This window comes from Hemiscyllium ocellatum, chromosome 6 (genome assembly GCF_020745735.1).
Source record: "Hemiscyllium ocellatum isolate sHemOce1 chromosome 6, sHemOce1.pat.X.cur, whole genome shotgun sequence".
NCBI lineage: Eukaryota > Metazoa > Chordata > Chondrichthyes > Orectolobiformes > Hemiscylliidae > Hemiscyllium > Hemiscyllium ocellatum.
Genome location: NC_083406.1, coordinates 121994090 through 122010861, shown reverse-complemented (window position 1 = coordinate 122010861; position 16772 = coordinate 121994090). Strand labels below are relative to the sequence as shown.

Sequence of the window (16772 nt, the reverse complement as noted above, 5' to 3'; positions counted from 1 at the left end):
GAAGGATGAGGGTAATATGCTACTCTGACAGTGACCACGTAACCACAACTGATTTCTGTGAAACCCCTTTGGGTTCACTCATGCCCGTTAGGGAAGGACAGCTCCCATCTTCACCTGGTCTGGCCTCCATTGACTCCAGACCCTAACTTGCCCTCTGAACTGGCTGAGGGATGGACACTCCATTCCAGGGGAACTAGGGATGGGGAACAAACACTGGCCCCGCCAACGATGCCCACATCCTGTGTTTTTGTTTCATTTTTAAAACCTTTTATTCACTCCATTGGCAAAAACTCGAGAGAAAACTGAGAAATGTGACTTGGACATGTATAGGTTGCAATCAACATTTCAACGGATTTTCTTCCAGTGTAGTCACAGGGATGTGTAAAGGGACCATGCCCTGAAATGGGATGATGAAGTTGTTTACTGAGACGGGAAGGTCTTTTTTAAAGAGAGCTGGGTAAAAGTGAATATCCAAACGTACGATCAATGAGCAAGAGTAAGCCATTCGGCCCCTCGAGCCTGCCTTGCCATTTAGTAGGATCATAGAAACCCTACAGTGTGGGAGCAGGACTTTCAGCCCAACAAGTCCACACTGACCCTCCAAAGAGCATCCCAACTCACCAACCCTCCCCACACACCCTATCCCTGTAACTCTCCATTTCCCATGGCCAGTCCACCTAGCCTGCATATCTCTGGATACTATGGGACAATTTCCCATGGCCAATCCACCCTAACCTGCACATCCCTGGGCACTATGGGGAAATTTAGCACGGCCAATCCAACCTAACCAATCCACCCTAACATCTTTGGACTGATCATGGTTGATCTGAATGAAATCCTACAACATTAAAGGTTGGTCCTGACTGATTTTCAGTTTCCTTTGTTGCCCTGTACCCTCAGAAATACCCACCTAGGAAGGAACGAGTTCGGGCGGTTTCCGTTCAGACTGGATACCTGGTTGAAACCAACAGTGCCAATAGCTGCACCCTCACTTACCTGGCTCAGGTGGACCCGAAAGGTAAGTGGTGATACCAAGACCAGCCCTGGAGTGCTGGGAGCTCCATAGATCACAGATTTCAATGCTCACATTACCGCCGGTTGCTTTATGAACAGAATTGCAGCCTAAACCAGCAGGATAGTGGGCCAATAGCTTCGCCAAAGATTGGGATCATAAAGAGTTAACGGAGGAGAAAGGGATTGATTTGAAGAGCATGGCAGCTGTATGGGTTACAGACAAGGTTCGCTCACCTGATCCTGGCCTCCAGGGGTTGATCTTCTGAGGAACCATTGGGCAGATTTGGCCCAAACACATTTGGACTTTAAAGGAATGCTGGGCAGTCTTAGTCATCAATTGTCAGAAAAAGCCATCAGGTTCATTGGCTGGGCCAGCATTAAAGCCCATCCTTAATAGCCCAGAGGGTAGTTAAGAGTTTACCATGTTGCTGTGGGTCTGGAGTCACTTGTAGGCCATACCACGTAAAGATGGCAGATTCCTTCCCTAAAGGGCATTAATGAACCAGATGGGTTTTTCCAACAATCAGCAATGGATTCATAATCCTCATTAGACCCCTAATCCCAGATTTTCATTGAATTCAAATTCCACCATCTGCCGAGGTCCATGGATCATTCACTGGGTTAATGAGCTAGCAACTATGCCACTAGATACCGTCTTATACCAAACCCCTCGTGGTTTTGAACCCCTCTTCCCTGAGCTTTCCTGGCCCTAAGGAGAACGTTTCCAGGCTGCCCCATCTCTCCACATTCATTAGCAGGGAAAAGGGAATCCCAGAGCAGCCTGCCCTCGGGGAATAGTCACAGTGAAAACCCAACTGGATTCTCTCTGTTCCTCACTCCTTCCTCTTTCACCAGGGGATCAGGGGTAGGTCATTCAGCCTATTCCACCCCCTCCAAGACTTTCCGTTTAACACTGTGGGCTCTTTCTTATTTCACAGTCTCCTATACTGCACCTTCTGGAAATCCAACTAGATCACATCCACTGGCTCTCCTTTGTCTAATTTGCTCATTGCCTCCTCAAAGAATTCGAACAGATTTGTCAGGCATGACCCTCCCCCTGATGAAGCCGTGCTGACTCAGCCCTGTGTTACCGTGCACTTCCAACTACTCGACAATCTCAACATTAATAATGGATGCTAAAACTTTCCCAATGACTGAGGTCAGCCTAACCAGCCGATTAGTTTCCACTACACTTCCCCCTGCCCCCCGACTCTCTTGAAGTTTGTGTATTTTGCTGGTGTCTTCCAATGTGCAGGCTGATGCCAAGTGCGTATTCAGTTCCTCCGCCATTACTTTGTTCCCCATTTTTACTTCTCCTCATTTTCCAGTAATCCTTTATCCTTATTTGATTAGATTAGATTAGATTTACAGTGTGGAAACAGGCCCTTCGGCCCAACAAGTCCACACTGACCCGCCGAAGCGCAACCCACCCATACCCCTATATTTACCCCTTACCTAACACTACGGGCAATTTAGCATGGCCAATTCACCTGACCCGCACATCTTTGGACTGTGGGAGGAAACCGGAGCACCCGGAGGAAACCCACGCAGACACGGGGAGAATGTGCAAACTCCACACAGTCAGTCGCCTGAGTCGGGAATTGAACCCGGGTCTCAGGCGCTGTGAGGCAGCAGTGCTAACCACTGTGCCACCGTGCCGCCCACTATTCCAGTAATCTTGCCTTTCTCTTACCTTTTTATATCTGTTAATGAAACCCCTTGCAATCATCTTGTACATTACTAGTGAGCTTACTTTCACGTCATTCCCCCCCCATTGGTTTTTCACGACCCTCTGCTGGTTTTTTAAGGTTTCCCAATCCGTTGCCTTCCCATTAATCTTCACCACATTGTCCGCTTTTCCTTTAGCTTTAAGCTGTCCCTGGATTCCCCGGCCAGCCAGGGTCAGCTCCTCCTCCCTCGAGTGTGTTTCTTCCTCCTTGGGATGGGTTTCAGCTGTGCCTCCCAAATCACCCCCACAAACTCGGGGTGGCACGGTGGCTCAGTGGTTAGCACTGCTGCCTCACAGCACCAGGGTCCCAGGTTCGATTCCAGCCTCGGGCGACTGTCTGTGTGGAGTTTGCACATTCTCCCCGTGTCTGCGTGGGTTTCCTCCGGGTGCTCCGGTTTCCTCCCACAGTCCAATGATGTGCAGGTTAGGGTGAATTGGCCATGCTAAATTGCCCGTAGTGTTAGGCGCATTAGTCAGAGGGAAATGGGTTTGGGTGGGTTACTCTTTGGAGAGTCGGTGTGGACTGGTTGGGCCGAAGGGCCTGTTTCCACACTGTAGGGATTGTAATCTACCCCTGCCTTGCTGGGCTCCCCTTCCAATCAACTCTGGCCAGTTCCTCCCTCATGTCATTTCCTCTACCCAATTGTAATTCCGTTCCCTCTGCTTCCAGCTTCTCCCTCTCAAAATAGACAGGCAGGAGGCCGGGAGAACACGGCAAGCCAGGCAGCATCAGGAGGTGCAGAAGTCAATGTTTTGGGTGTAACCCTTCTTCAGGACTGGGGGGTGGATGTGGAGGGAAGCTGCAGATAAAGGAGGTGGCAGGGCAGAGTAGGGTGGTGAATTGGGGATTGGTGAAGACAAGTGGAGGGTGCGACATGTTTGGCCAGGTGTGAGAATGAATTGGGTTGGTGGTAGGGACGGAGAGGGGCTGGGAGGGGAGTCTGGGGATGGGGATGGGGAGGGAGGTTATTTGAAATTGGAGAACTCAATGCAGAATCTTCTGGGCTGTAGCGTGGACAGGTGGAAGATGAGGTCTTGTGCCTCCAATTTGCAATTTGGTTTATTGTGGCAATGGAGGAGGCCAAGGATGGTCATGTTGGAAAGGGACTGAGGAAAGGGAATTAAAAATGGGCATTGACTGGGAGGTCCAGTCGGCCCCTGCAGGCCGGCTGTGACACTTGGCGAAATGTTCCCTAAGTTTCCGTTCCGTCTCCCCAATGCAGAGGAGACCACATCGGGAGCACCTGATGCAGTAAATTAGGTTGGAGGAGAGGCAGGTGAACATCTGTCTGACATGGAAGGAGTGTTTGGGGCCCTGGATGGAGGGGAGAGGGTGGTGGGATACCAGCAGGTTTTGCATCTTTTCTGTTTGCAGGGGAAGGTCCCTGGGGGTTGAGGGAGGGGGGTTGGTGGGGAGAGTGGTGCAAACCACGAACTGTCGAAAGGAACGGTTCTTGTGGAAGGTGGGATGGGGAGGGGAAGATGTTCTTGAGGGTGGGAGCTAGTTGGAGTTGGTGGAAGTGTTTAAGGATGGTATGTTGGATGTGGAAACTGGTGGGGTTCTCGGTGAGGTCAAGGGGGACTCTGTCTTCATCATGTTTGGAGGAGGGTGGGTTTAGAGCAGTGCAACAGGGAATGAATGTGGTGGAGGGCTGTCTGGATGACAGAGGAAGGAAATGCACGTTGTTCAAAATAAATGGGCATCTAGGTAGCTTGGGAGTGGAACGCGAGCAGATGTGGCAGAGGCAGAGGAATTGGGAGATGGGGATGGAGTTCTTGCAGGATCTTGGGTGCAAGGAGGTGTAGTTCAGGTAGTTATGGGAGTCTGTAGATTTGTATTAAACTCCCTCTCAAACTGCAGGGTGAATTTGGTCATATTATGGTCACTGCCCCCTTGGAGAGGGAGTTTCCTTCACCTTAAGCTCCCTAATCAGGTCTGTCTCATTACACGTCACCAAATCCAGACCTGCCTGTTCCTTCAGGAACCAACCACAAGCTGCTCCAAAAAAATCCATCTCAGACATTCCACAAATTCCTTTCCTTATGTCCTGCTCCCACCCTGATTTTCCGGGCCCCCTGCATATTGACGTCCCTCAGGATTATTGTAATAATGTCTTTCTGATCTGCCTTTTCCAACTGCGGGTTTATTATCGACCCCACACCCTGACCACAGCTCGGGGCGGGGGGTGGGGTTGGGGGGTCCTGTGTATAACTCCCATTGGGGGCTTTTTCCTTTTGCAGTTCCTCAACTCGACCCACACGGATACAACACCTTCCAACGCGGTCACTTTGTGCTATTGATCTACCTTCACGTCTTACTCACAAGAGAACCCCTCCCCTCTGCCCATCCCCCTGACCTTCCGATAGGACATGTATCCCTTGGGATATTTAATTCCCAGCCCTGGTCCATATCGGTCCTGATTCTGTGAGACCCCACAACATTGTACCCACCAATTCCAATCTGTGCTAGAAGCTCTCTCTGGATGGGATCTCTCTTTCCTGACTCTGTGAACCTGACTGATCCTTTATTCCTTACAATTGGTTTAGCTCAGTTGGTTGGATTGTTGGTTTACAGAGCAGTGTGATGCCAACAGCGTGGGTTCAATTCCCATCACTGGTTTGAGGTTACCATGAAGGACTCTCCTTCTCAACCTCTTCCCTCGCCTGAGATTTGGTGGCCCTCAGGTTAAATCACCACCAGTCGCTTCTCTCAAATGAGAGAGTAGCCCCTATGGTCTGGCAAGACCATGGGGTGGCACGGTGGCTCAGTGGTTAGCACTGCTGCCTCACAACACCAGGGACCCAGGTTCGACTCCAGCCTCGGGTGACTGACTGTGTGGAGTTTGCACGTTCTCCCCGTGTCTGAGTGGGTTTCCTCCGGGTGCTCGGGTTTCCTCCCACAGTCCAAAGATGTGCGGGTCAGGGTGGATTGGCCACATTAAATTGCCCATGGTATTAGGTGCAGTAGTCAGAGGGAAATGGGTCTGGGTGGGTTGCTGTTCAGAGGGTCGGTGTGGACTTGTTTGGCCAAAGGGCCTGTTTCCACACTGGGGAATCTAATCTAATCTAAATAAAAACAAGAAAATCAATCTGAGAGAGTGTGCCTCGGACGGTGCAGTACTGCGTAACCCGGATTGCGTGTTTCTGGAGTGGGACCTGAATATACGATTCTTTGATTTAGAGGGCTGTGTGTGAGTGAAGCCTTAGTTGATAGATCTTTGTCTCTGGTTGCCTTGTCTTTGAAAAGGACTTTGTGAGAATCCAAGTGAATAACCTGTGTGTTTTCTCTCCCTTTCTGTTCTGAAGGCTCATTACCAAAGTGGGTGGTGAATCAATCATGGCAGCGTCTAGCTCCCAAAGTGAGTATAATGTTTAACCCGGAGATGGACATCCTCATTCCTCTGGCAAAGTTTGGATAGGGTGGGAAAACCCTGTCTCCTATTAGCTGATGGGACAGGAGCTAGGGAACACTGGTTGGAGACTTGGGGAGTGCAGTCCAGGGGCTAACTGAGGGAGACCATTTCTAAGCTGCCCCCGAGGAGGCGTGGAGTTGGAAGTGACTTTGAAAGGAAATTGGACAGACATTTGAGGGAAGTAAGGTTGGAGAGTTTACAGGATTGAGCAGGGGAATGGGACGAACTGGATTACTCGGCAGAGGATGGCATTGGCCTCCTCCTGCGCTCTCCAATTTCCTTGGGGACTCGAGGAAGAAGATGATGTGCCACATGATGTTGTGAGCGAGCGATAATCAGGCCGGTGGGAGCAATATCATTGGGCCAACAACAAGGTGGCCTTCCCAGTGTTTGTAGGGAAGGTGGAGTCTGGGGGATGGACGTGTCTGGTCAGCAATGGCTGGAGTGTTCCTCCAGCTGTACTGCCACCTAGAGCAGAGGCAGAGTAAACACATGGGGAGACTGTCTGCATCATGTGACACCAGTAGTTCCCGCTCGAATGGTTGTCTAATCTCCCAGTTTACCCATCACGTCTAATGACTAACAGCGGACTGGATTGGTTCGATGAACATTTCTTGTAAATATCAAGCATTTACGTAGCACCATGAACATCCCACGGGAGAGTTGACAAAGAATGTTTAGCACACTGAATGCCACAGGCTGTAGGGACAGGTGACCTTGGGCATGATCTGAAGGAGCACCTTACAGTACGAGCGAGAGAAGGAGGGGGAAGGTTTCGGAATGGCATTCCGGAGCTCGGAGCCTCACACAGCTGAAGGTACGGATAGTGGAGCAATGGGAAACTGGGAATGTGTAAGATACACAGAACACAACAGCCACCTGCTTCTCAGCAGCAAAGGTATCCCCCTGCCCTGGCCCATGTGGTTTCCAACCAATATCCCACTGCTTGTGTTTGGAATGTGCCGGCAGTGACCTATCGATGAGATGTTCAAAATCCCTCTGACTGATCCACTCTCCACCAGATCCACTCTCAACACCATGTCCTACCAGGAACACATTCCTCCCTTTAGCAGCACTGCCTTCTCTATCTCCACGTCATTCTCTTCCACACTCACTCTATCTCCATGTTGTCCTCTTACACACTCCATCACCACATTGTGTACTCACTCTACCAGTGGCTAGATCAGTGAAAGTACAAGTAAACCTCTGCTTCACATGGAAGGAGGGTTTGAGGCTTGGGATAATGAGGATGCTGAAGGTCAGGTACAAAGATCCTCTCCCAAGGTAAGAGGTTAAGGAGTGAAGTAAGTGTCATTTGACCAAAATTGTACAGGTTAGGGTAGATTGGCCATGCTAAATGTTTTGCCCCGTGGTGTCCAGGGATGTGCAGGCCAGGGGGATTAGCTATGGGAAGTGTGGGGTTTCAGGGATAGGATGGGTTGCTCTTTGGAGGGTTGGTGTGCAGATGTGATGGGCCAAATGGCCTCTATCTGCACTGTAGGGATTCTGTGATTCTTGCTGTTCCCAATATGGTCTGATGGAGGTGAGGAGACCGAATCCAGATGGGGTGACCACTTGGAGCACCTCAGCTCAGCTCATGAGCATGACCCCAATGACCCTGAGTTTCCTGTGGACCTGTCATTTTAATTCTCCACCCAACTTCACTGTGACCACTCTGCCCTTGGTCTGTTGTATTGTTCCAATCAAACTCAATGTCTATCCGTTTCAGGATCATGACTTCCGTTCCCCAGCTTTCAATCCGATTGTTAGGAAGGGAATCGAGAGGGAAAGGCAGGAAAGTGGAGTTGAGGATGAACAGATCAGCCAATGATCTCTGTGAATGGTGGAGCAGAATTGATGGGCTGAATGGCCTACTCCTGCTCCTCTGCCCTTATGGAATCACTTCACAAACTTTGACATCTGAGCTGAACAATTTCACACCATAAACTCCTGTGCACTTCTTAGTTCCTTATCTTTGCTGTTTTTGCTTTCAGTCTCTTGTTTTCTCTCAGTTTAGTCTCTGAATGATCTTTGCCATTCATACCTCCCCTGGATGGAGCATCATTCTTGCTTCGTTATTGTTCTCATTCTACGTTCGTTGATTTACTGTTGTCACATGCACAGAGATACAGTGAAAAGTGTGGTTTTGCGTACTGACCAGACGGATTGTACCGGACTTAGTGCATCAGAGTACAGTGTTACTGTCACAGAGAAGGGGCAGAGTGAGAGAGATCAGCATTAACATTTGAGAGTCTGATAATGGCGGGAAAGAAGCTGGACTGGAATCTGTTTGTTTGTGTATTCAAACTTTTATACTTTCTGCCCAATGGAGGAGGGAGAACAGAGTATAACTGGGGTGGGAGGGGTCTATGATTCTGTTTAGAGGCTTTTTCCGAGGCAGTGGGGAGTATAGACGGAAGCATCAATGGGTGGATTCCATTCTCATTGGAATCTACACCCTTTAATCTCTCCAGTCTCCTACCCCACACAGAGCCGCCCTGTTCTACTTTTTCCTCACTGAGCCCTTTCACAGGCTCAAACCCCACTGCCTTCCTAACGTCAGCACTGACCCTGAAACATGAACACTCTCTCTCTCTCTCTCTCTGCCAGAACTGCTGAGTTTCTCCATCACTTCCTGTTTTTGTTTTAGATTTCCAGCACCTGCAATATTTTGCTTCAGCTATTGGAACAGGAGGAGGTTGGGAGGGACGACGGGGGTGGAGGGAAGGTCAGAGAGAGAGAGATTGGAAAAGGAGGTTGCTGTTTTTATAAATGTGAGAGAAACTATATATCCGTTGTCATACAAATATAAAATAATATGTCCCCTACTCAGTGTTCCACCAAAGAGGTAGCATTTTCTGGAGATTTTATTCACATGTTTGTTATGCTGGAAGACCAGAAGAAAGGGGAAGGAGAGTAGGCCATTCAGCCCATTACAGAGGACGTGAGGACTGCAGATGCTGGAGATCAGAGCTGAAATTGTGTTGCTGGAAAAGCACAGCAGGTCAGGCAGCATCCAAGGAGCAGGAGAATCGACTTTTCAGGCATGAGCCCTTCTTCAGGAATGAGGAGAGTGTGCCAAGCAGGCTAAGATAAAAGGTAGGGAGGAGGGACTTGGGGGAGGGGCGTTGGAAATGCGATAGGTGGAAGGAGGTTAAGGTGAGGGTGATAAGTGGGGGTGGGGGCGGAGAGGTCAGGAAGAACATTGCAGATTAGGAAGGTAGTGCTGAGTTCGAGGGTTGGGACTGAGACAAGATGGGGGAAGGGGCAATGAGGAAACTGGAAGAATCTGAGTTCATTCCTTGTGGTTGGAGGGTTCCTAGGCGGAAGATGAGGCGCTCTTCCTCCAGCCGTCATGTGGCTATGGTCTGGCGATGGAGGAGGCCAAGGACCTGCATGTCCTTGGTGGACACCTTAACCTCCTTCCACCTATTGCATTTCCAACGCCCCTCCCCCAAATCCCTCCTCCCTATCTTTTTATCTTAGTCACCTACCTCCATATACATTACATCATCCGTCGTCATTTCCGCCACCTCTAAACTGACCCCACCACCAGGGATATATTTCCCTCCTCTCCCCTACAGTGTTCCGAAAAGACCACTCCCTCCGTAACTCCCTCGTCAGGTCCACACCGCCCACCAACCCAACCTCCACTCCCAGCACCTTCCCCTGCAACCACAAGAAATGCAAAACTTGTGCCCACACCTCCCCCCTTACTTCCCTCCAAGGCCCCAAGGGATCCTTCCATATCCGCCACAAATTTACCTGCACCTCCACACACATCATCTATTGCATCCGCTGCACCCGATGTAGCCTCCTCTATATTGGGGAGACAGGCCGCCTACTTGCGGAACGCTTCAGAGAACACCTCTGGGACACCCGGACCAACCAACCCAACCACCCTGTGGCTCAACACTTTAACTCCTCCTCCCACTCCACCGAGGACATGCAGGTCCTTGGACTCCTCCATCACCAGACCATAGCAACACGACGGCTAGAGGAAGAGTGCCTCATCTTCCACCTAGGAACCCTCCAACCACAAGGGATGAACTCAGATTTCTCCAGTTTCCTCATTTCCCCTCCCCCCACCTTGTCTCAGTCCCAACCCTCGAACTCAGCACCGCCCTCCTAACCTGCAATCTTCTTCCTGACCTCTCCGCCCCCACCCCACTCCGGCCTATCACCTTCATCTTAACCTCCTTCCATCTATCGCATTTCCAACGCCCCTCCCCCAAGTCCCTCCTCCCTACCTTTTATCTTAGCCTGCTTGGCACACTCTCCTCATTGCTGAAGAAACGTCGATTCTCCTGCTCCTTGGATGCTGCCTGACCCGTTGCGTTTTTCCATCCAGCCCATTAAGCCTGCTCTGCCATTCAATAACATGATGGTTGAACTGATAGTCCTCACATCCACGTTCATCCCCTTTCCCTGTAACCCTTGACCTAGAATCCACCTTAGCCTTAAATATCCACAGGGACTCTGCCCCCACAGCTCTCTGTGACAAGGAATTCCAAAGGCTCACAAACCTCAGGAGAAATTCTTCCCCATCTCGGTCTGAAACTGGTGCCCCTTTATTCTGAGACTGTGCCCTCTGGTCCTGGAGTCCTGTATTCATTTAGACTTGGATGAGTTAGACTCTGTAGACTGTTTGCTGGTGTTTGATGAGTTGTTGCCGCAGAGCCTGAAGCTCTGGGTTCAAATCCTACGCCAGGAGCTAACCACAAACGAAGGTGCATCCCGCGGTAAAGCTGGGCTATCAGCCAATGGCTGGTAGTACCAACTAGGAGAGATTCCTGGCCAATCCTGTGCTGAAACTGACATTGGAACCTCTACTGTCACCATTGATAGCACCAGATTGCACCAGCCGTGTAAACGTGCACTTGGACTCCCTGGGTGTATGGTAACCATCAGCATTGTTCAAATAGACTCCCTTCACTGTCAGATCAGTCCCAGCTCCTGCTCCTGACCAACTGCTGTCAACCCTATAACAACCTGCCCAAGGAACAAGAAATCCGTTTTTAACACCCGTATATTAATATTAAAGATGTTTGTGAGAGGGTACACGGGACAGTGGGAGGGGGGGTTCAATTGAGGGGTAGAGTCAGTGATGGAGGGAGAGTGTTCACAGAGCAGTGGGAGGGGGGATTAAATGGATGGGTAGGGTCAGTGATGGGGCGGGAGAGTGACATCGGACAGGGGGAGGGTGTGATATCTGAGCCTTGTCGTCATGTATTTTGACCTTTGACCTGTAACCCATTGCTGCCTGTCTCCTGCCCTTGCACCCCCGAGTGAACTGATCTCCCTGTGTTTAAACGGAACCAGGCGATGAAGAAGATATACAAAGCTTGCCTGAAGTACCCGGAATGGAAACACATGCACGCTCCGGCCTACAAACCCTGGCTGCACCCGGAACAGAGCCAGCTCCTCACCATCCAGCTCTCTGAGCTCGCCATCCAACACGCCGACTCCCTGGAAAACATCGACGAGAGTGGAATTCCCGAAACCCGGGATGACAAGGCTGATGCCAGTGACGAAGACAGTGTGAACTGAAGAAGCATTGTGCCCTCCCAACACGCCTCATGTGCCATGTACCCAATAAAAAAAACACTTTCTTTAACCAGGACTCTCTGATGTTCCGTGGGTGATGGTGGGGAAACGGGTAGAGGTGGAGGTCAGAAATAACCCCCCCACCCCCACCCCCAATTACCAACGGGCTGTCCTTTGACCATTCTGGCAGGTTCTGTGAAGGGCACCAAGGGAATGGGAAGAGGCTATTCAGCCCCTCTGATCAGGACTGTGCAGAGTCACAGGGAGAGCATGTAGAATGCCCTTGAAGTCAGAATGGGCCAGGCATTGGGCTAGTTGTCCAGAATCCCAGGCTCCTGGTGTGTGTGTGGGGGAGGGGGTGTTAGATTCTCAGCTTGGAGAGTCCTTCCCCTGCACTTCGGCTGCAGTCACCCAGTTGGCCCCCTGTCCATTTACAAAAACTGACCAGTTCTGGCCTTGACATTTTCAGTTGAGCTCCTGCCTCTGATTTTCTGGGGACAGGGAGTTCCAAATTTTCTCCGAACTGCATGTGACTCATTCCCACCAGTAACTCTTCCCCCTCCCCCTAACCCCTGCACCATGCCAGTATTTTGTTGACTTTGTCTCTCTGCAGAGAGTGAGTCCATTTTCTCTTTTTTGCACTATCATTCACATCTATTTTACATCTCTGTCTCTCCTTCACCACCATTGTCTTTAGCCATGGGCCCCCTCACCATCTGTTCCACTCACTCCTCCTCTCCCCCCATCAACAGCATCCAAACCACCATTTTCCAGTTCATGAGGAGTCATACCAGACTCAAAAACTGTTTCTGTTTCTGCTGATGCTGCCAGACCTGCCGGATTACTCCAGCATTTCCTGTGTTTTTGCTTTTATTTTACTGTTGTTTTAATTGTCTCAATGCCTTGCTGTCTCCTGGATTCTCCACCCTTGGGAGCAGGGGGAGGGGGATGTTCTTTCTGTGTCGCTGTGTCTTTGTCTCATCATAGAATCCCCACAGTGTGGAAGCAGACCACTCGGCCCATCAAGTCTACACCAACCCTCTGAAATGTATCCTATCAGACCTACCCACATCCCTCTAACCCTGAATTTCCCATGGCCAATCCACCCTGACTTTGCATCTTTGGACTATGGGAGGAAACCAGAGCTTCCAGAGAAAACCCGCACAGGGAGAATGTGTATCTGTGTGTCTGTCTCTCTCTCTCTCGTGCTCTCGTTCTCTCACTCACTTTCCTGTTCTCTAGCAAACTCCTTTATGATTTTAAACCCTTCCTTACCCCAGCCTGTGTACCTTGTTTTAACCATTTTATCCTCAGGACCATTCTGGCAAAGTCTTGCTGTTGCCCTTCCGAGATTCTCTTCCTGAGGGTACGAGGCACGGAATGGAACCAAGTGAACTCCAGGCAGTCACAGGGAGGGTTACAGCAGAATAGCATGAAGTCACAATGGGCCAGGCACTGGGCTGGACACTCAGAATCCCAGGCTCCTGTTCTGGGGGTTGACGGTTCGAGTCCTAGCAAAGCAGTTATTGGAATTTGAATTCAATAAAACTCTGGAATAAAAAGTTGGAATGATGATGACTGTAACCATTATGGATTGCTGTAAGATCCTGATTCATTTCCTGATGAAGGGCTCTGGCCCGAAACGTCGAATTTCCTGTTCCTAGGATGCTGCCTGACCTGCTGTGCTTTAACCAGCAACACATTTTCAGCCCTGATCTCCAGCATCTGCAGACCTCACTTTTTACTGCTGTAAGATCCCATCTGGGAAGGAAATGTGTCCTTCTGTATGATCCTAGACACACAGACTCACAACTACCTTCTGTACCATGAGCAATGGGTCAATAAATCCAAGCCCCAGGCGGCAATGCCTCCGTCCTATGAATGTGAATAAAAGGAAAATGAAGCTGAGTTGGAAATCCAATCGGGAACGCTGGGCTGTAGGATCTCCACTTGCACCGTACTGATGCTGTGATTCTGTTAAACAAAAGCACCACTTCCCCATCTTTCCACCCTGCTCTGTATCGCAACACCCCACCCTGCCCCAATGTTCCACAATTGCTTCGATTGTACCTGCCACTCATTCGTTATGCAGTTTATCAAGGGGCCTCTGAGCTCAGTTACCCCCGTCCAGGGGGCTCTGAGCTCAGTTACCCCCGTCCAGGGGGCTCTGAGCTCAGTTACCCCCATCCAGGGGGCTCTGAGCTCAGTTACCCCCGTCCAGGGGGCTCTGAGCTCAGTTACCCCCGTCCAGGGGGCTCTGAGCTCAGTTACCCCCATCCAGGGGGCTCTGAGCACAGTTACCCCCGTCCAGGGGGCTCTGAGCTCAGTTACCCCCATCCAGGGGGCTCTGAGCTCAGTTACCCCCATCCAGGGGGCTCTGAGCTCAGTTACCCCTGTGCAGAGGCTCTGAGCTCAGTTACCCCCGTGCAGAGGCTCTGAGCTCAGTTACCCCCGTCCAGAGGGCTCTGAGCTCAGTTACCCCCATCCAGAGGGTCTGAGGCTCAGTTACCTCCGTCCAGGGGGCTCTGAGCTCAGTTACCCCCGTCCAGGGGGCTCTGAGCTCAGTTACCCCCGTCCGGGGGGCTCTGAGCTCAGTTACCCCTGTGCAGAGGCTCTGAGCTCAGTTACCCCCGTCCAGGGGGCTCTGAGCTCAGTTACCCCTGTGCAGAGGCTCTGAGCTCAGTTACCCCCGTCCGGGGGGCTCTGAGCTCAGTTACCCCTGTGCAGAGGCTCTGAGCTCAGTTACCCCCGTCAAGGGGACTCTGAGCTCAGTTACCCCCGTCCAGGGGGCTCTGAGCTCAGTTACCCCCATCCAGGGGGCTCTGAGCTCAGTTACCCCCGTCCAGAGGCTCTGAGCTCAGTTACCCCCGTGCAGAGGCTCTGAGCTCAGTTACCCCCGTCAAGGGGACTCTGAGCTCAGTTACCCCCGTCCAGGGGGCTCTCAGCTCAGTTACCCCCGTCCAGAGGGCTCTGAGCTCAGTTACCCCCGTCCGGGGGCTCTGAGCTCAGTTACCCCCGTCCGGGGGCTCTGAGCTCAGTTACCCCCGTCCAGAGGGCTCTGAGCTCAGTTACCCCTGTCCAGGGGACTCTGAGCTCAGTTACCCCCGTCCAGGGGGCTCTGAGCTCAGTTACCCCCGTCCAGGGGGCTCTGAGCTCAGTTACCCCTGTGCAGAGGCTCTGAGCTCAGTTACCCCCGTCCAGAGGGCTCTGAGCTCAGTTACCCCTGTCCAGGGGGCTCTGAGCTCAGTTACCCCCGTCCAGGGGGCTCTGAGCTCAATTACTCCTGTGCAGAGGGTCTGAGGCTCAGTTACCTCCGTCCAGGGGGCTCTGAGCTCAGTTACCCCTGTGCAGAGGCTCTGAGCTCAGTTACCCCCGTCCAGGGGGCTCTGAGCTCAATTACTCCTGTGCAGAGGCTCTGAGCTCAGTTACCCCTGTGCAGAGCTCCAAGCACCTCACGATCACAGAACGCAATCCTTCCTCTCAAATCGAACTTGAGGAGCTCACACTTCCACACTGCCTCGGATTCCATTGCTATGATGTTACCCATTCATAATCCAACATTGCCTTTTATAACTTCCTGCCTCTACCCACACAGTGGGGAAGATTGTCTCAGTATTGGTGCCAGAAATAGTCACTTCGTTGTACAGAACCTAACGTCAGAAAAGGAAAGGGACACATGGTTTTCTTTCGTCCGACAGGCAGTATTGCTACCAACTGTGATTAAATACAAGACGGAGCAATATCAGAGTGGAAGGAAGCCATTCAGCCCTTGAGTCTGCTCTCCCATTCACTGAGATCGTGGCTGCTCTGATCTCCACTTTCCTGTCTTTTCCCTCGATTCCCTTTCTGATTAAATAATCTCAGCCTTGAATATCCTCAGTGACCCAGCCTCGACAGCCCTCTGTGGTAAAGGATTCCGCAGATTCACTCCCCGCAAAGAGAGGAAATTCCTCCTCATCTCTGTCTTAAATGGGTGAATCCTTATTCTAAAATGGAGCCCTCTGGTCTGAGACTCCCCCAAAAAGGGAAATAATTTCTCCACATCTCCCCCGTCAATTCCCTGAGAATCGTGTATGTTTCAATAAGGTCACCTCTCAATTCTTCTAAACTCCAACAGAAACAGGCCCACACAGTTTGAACTACTTCCTCCTGGAGCTTCCATCACTTCCTCAGGCTCCGGCCATTTTGGTTTCAGTTGTTCTTTGATAATTGAGGTAGCTCTGGGCTCTCCTCCCTGTCTGGGCCAGGGGCTGATGGTCAGGCCCAATGAGGTGAGGTCAGAATCTCCCATAAGCGGCCGGTGAGCTGTGTCTGCCACACGATTACTTACACCGCACCCTCCTCCCCGCCACACGCACACACACCCCTGAGGGGCCTTTCCAAGGGTCGTGACCAAATGCAATCAGTGCATTGCAATGCCCCACTGAGCCCACTCTCATCACATCGAGCTCTGCACCAGCCAGTGAGAGGGCATATCCAAGTCACTGCTTGTGTCAGAGTCTGTGTGTCTCTGAGAGTGTATTTGTGTATGTGTATGTGTGTGTGTGTGTGTCAGTGTATGAGTGTGAGACTGTGTGTATGCATGTCTATGTGTATGAGAGTCTGCGTGTGTGCATGTCTGTGTGTGTGTGAGTGTGAGAGTCTGTGTGTGCGTATGAGAGTGTGGCAGCCAATGTGTGCGCGTGTGTGCGTATGAGAGTGTGAGAGTCTGTGTTGTGTATGTGTGCATGTCAGTGTGTTTGTGTGTGAATGTCTGTGTGTGTGTTGTGTATGTGTGCATGTCAGTGTGTGTATGAGAGTGTGAGAATGTGTGTGTGCGTGTCTGTGTGTGAGTATGAGTGTGTTTGTGTGTGCGTGTCTGTGTGTCCGTCTATGTGTGAGAGCCTGTTTATGCGCATGTATGTATGTATGTGAGTGTGTGTGTGTGTGTCTGTGTGTGTGTGTCTGTGTGTGTGTGTCTGTGTGTTGAGTGTAGTTTTGATGGTACATTCTTGTTGAGCTGAAGGGTTTCTTCTGTCCTGTAGTTTTTACTCCAGAAGAGGTCTCACCATCATCCTGTACAACCTCAA

The 16772-nt window shown here is 51.0% G+C and overlaps 1 protein-coding gene across 2 annotated transcripts in view; it reads left to right on the top strand.

The window, feature by feature from the left end:
• Positions 1 to 11773, top strand: part of stard10 (StAR related lipid transfer domain containing 10) — a 33356-nt gene extending 21583 nt beyond the window's left edge. For both annotated transcript variants that reach the window (XM_060826909.1, XM_060826910.1), the window contains exons 4-6: positions 901 to 1018; positions 6050 to 6102; positions 11479 to 11773. In XM_060826909.1, coding sequence (XP_060682892.1) covers positions 901 to 1018; positions 6050 to 6102; positions 11479 to 11706 — 399 coding nt within the window. In that variant the 3' untranslated portion in view covers positions 11707 to 11773. The remainder of the gene's footprint in view (positions 1 to 900; positions 1019 to 6049; positions 6103 to 11478) is intronic.
• Positions 11774 to 16772: the final 4999 nt, after the last annotated feature.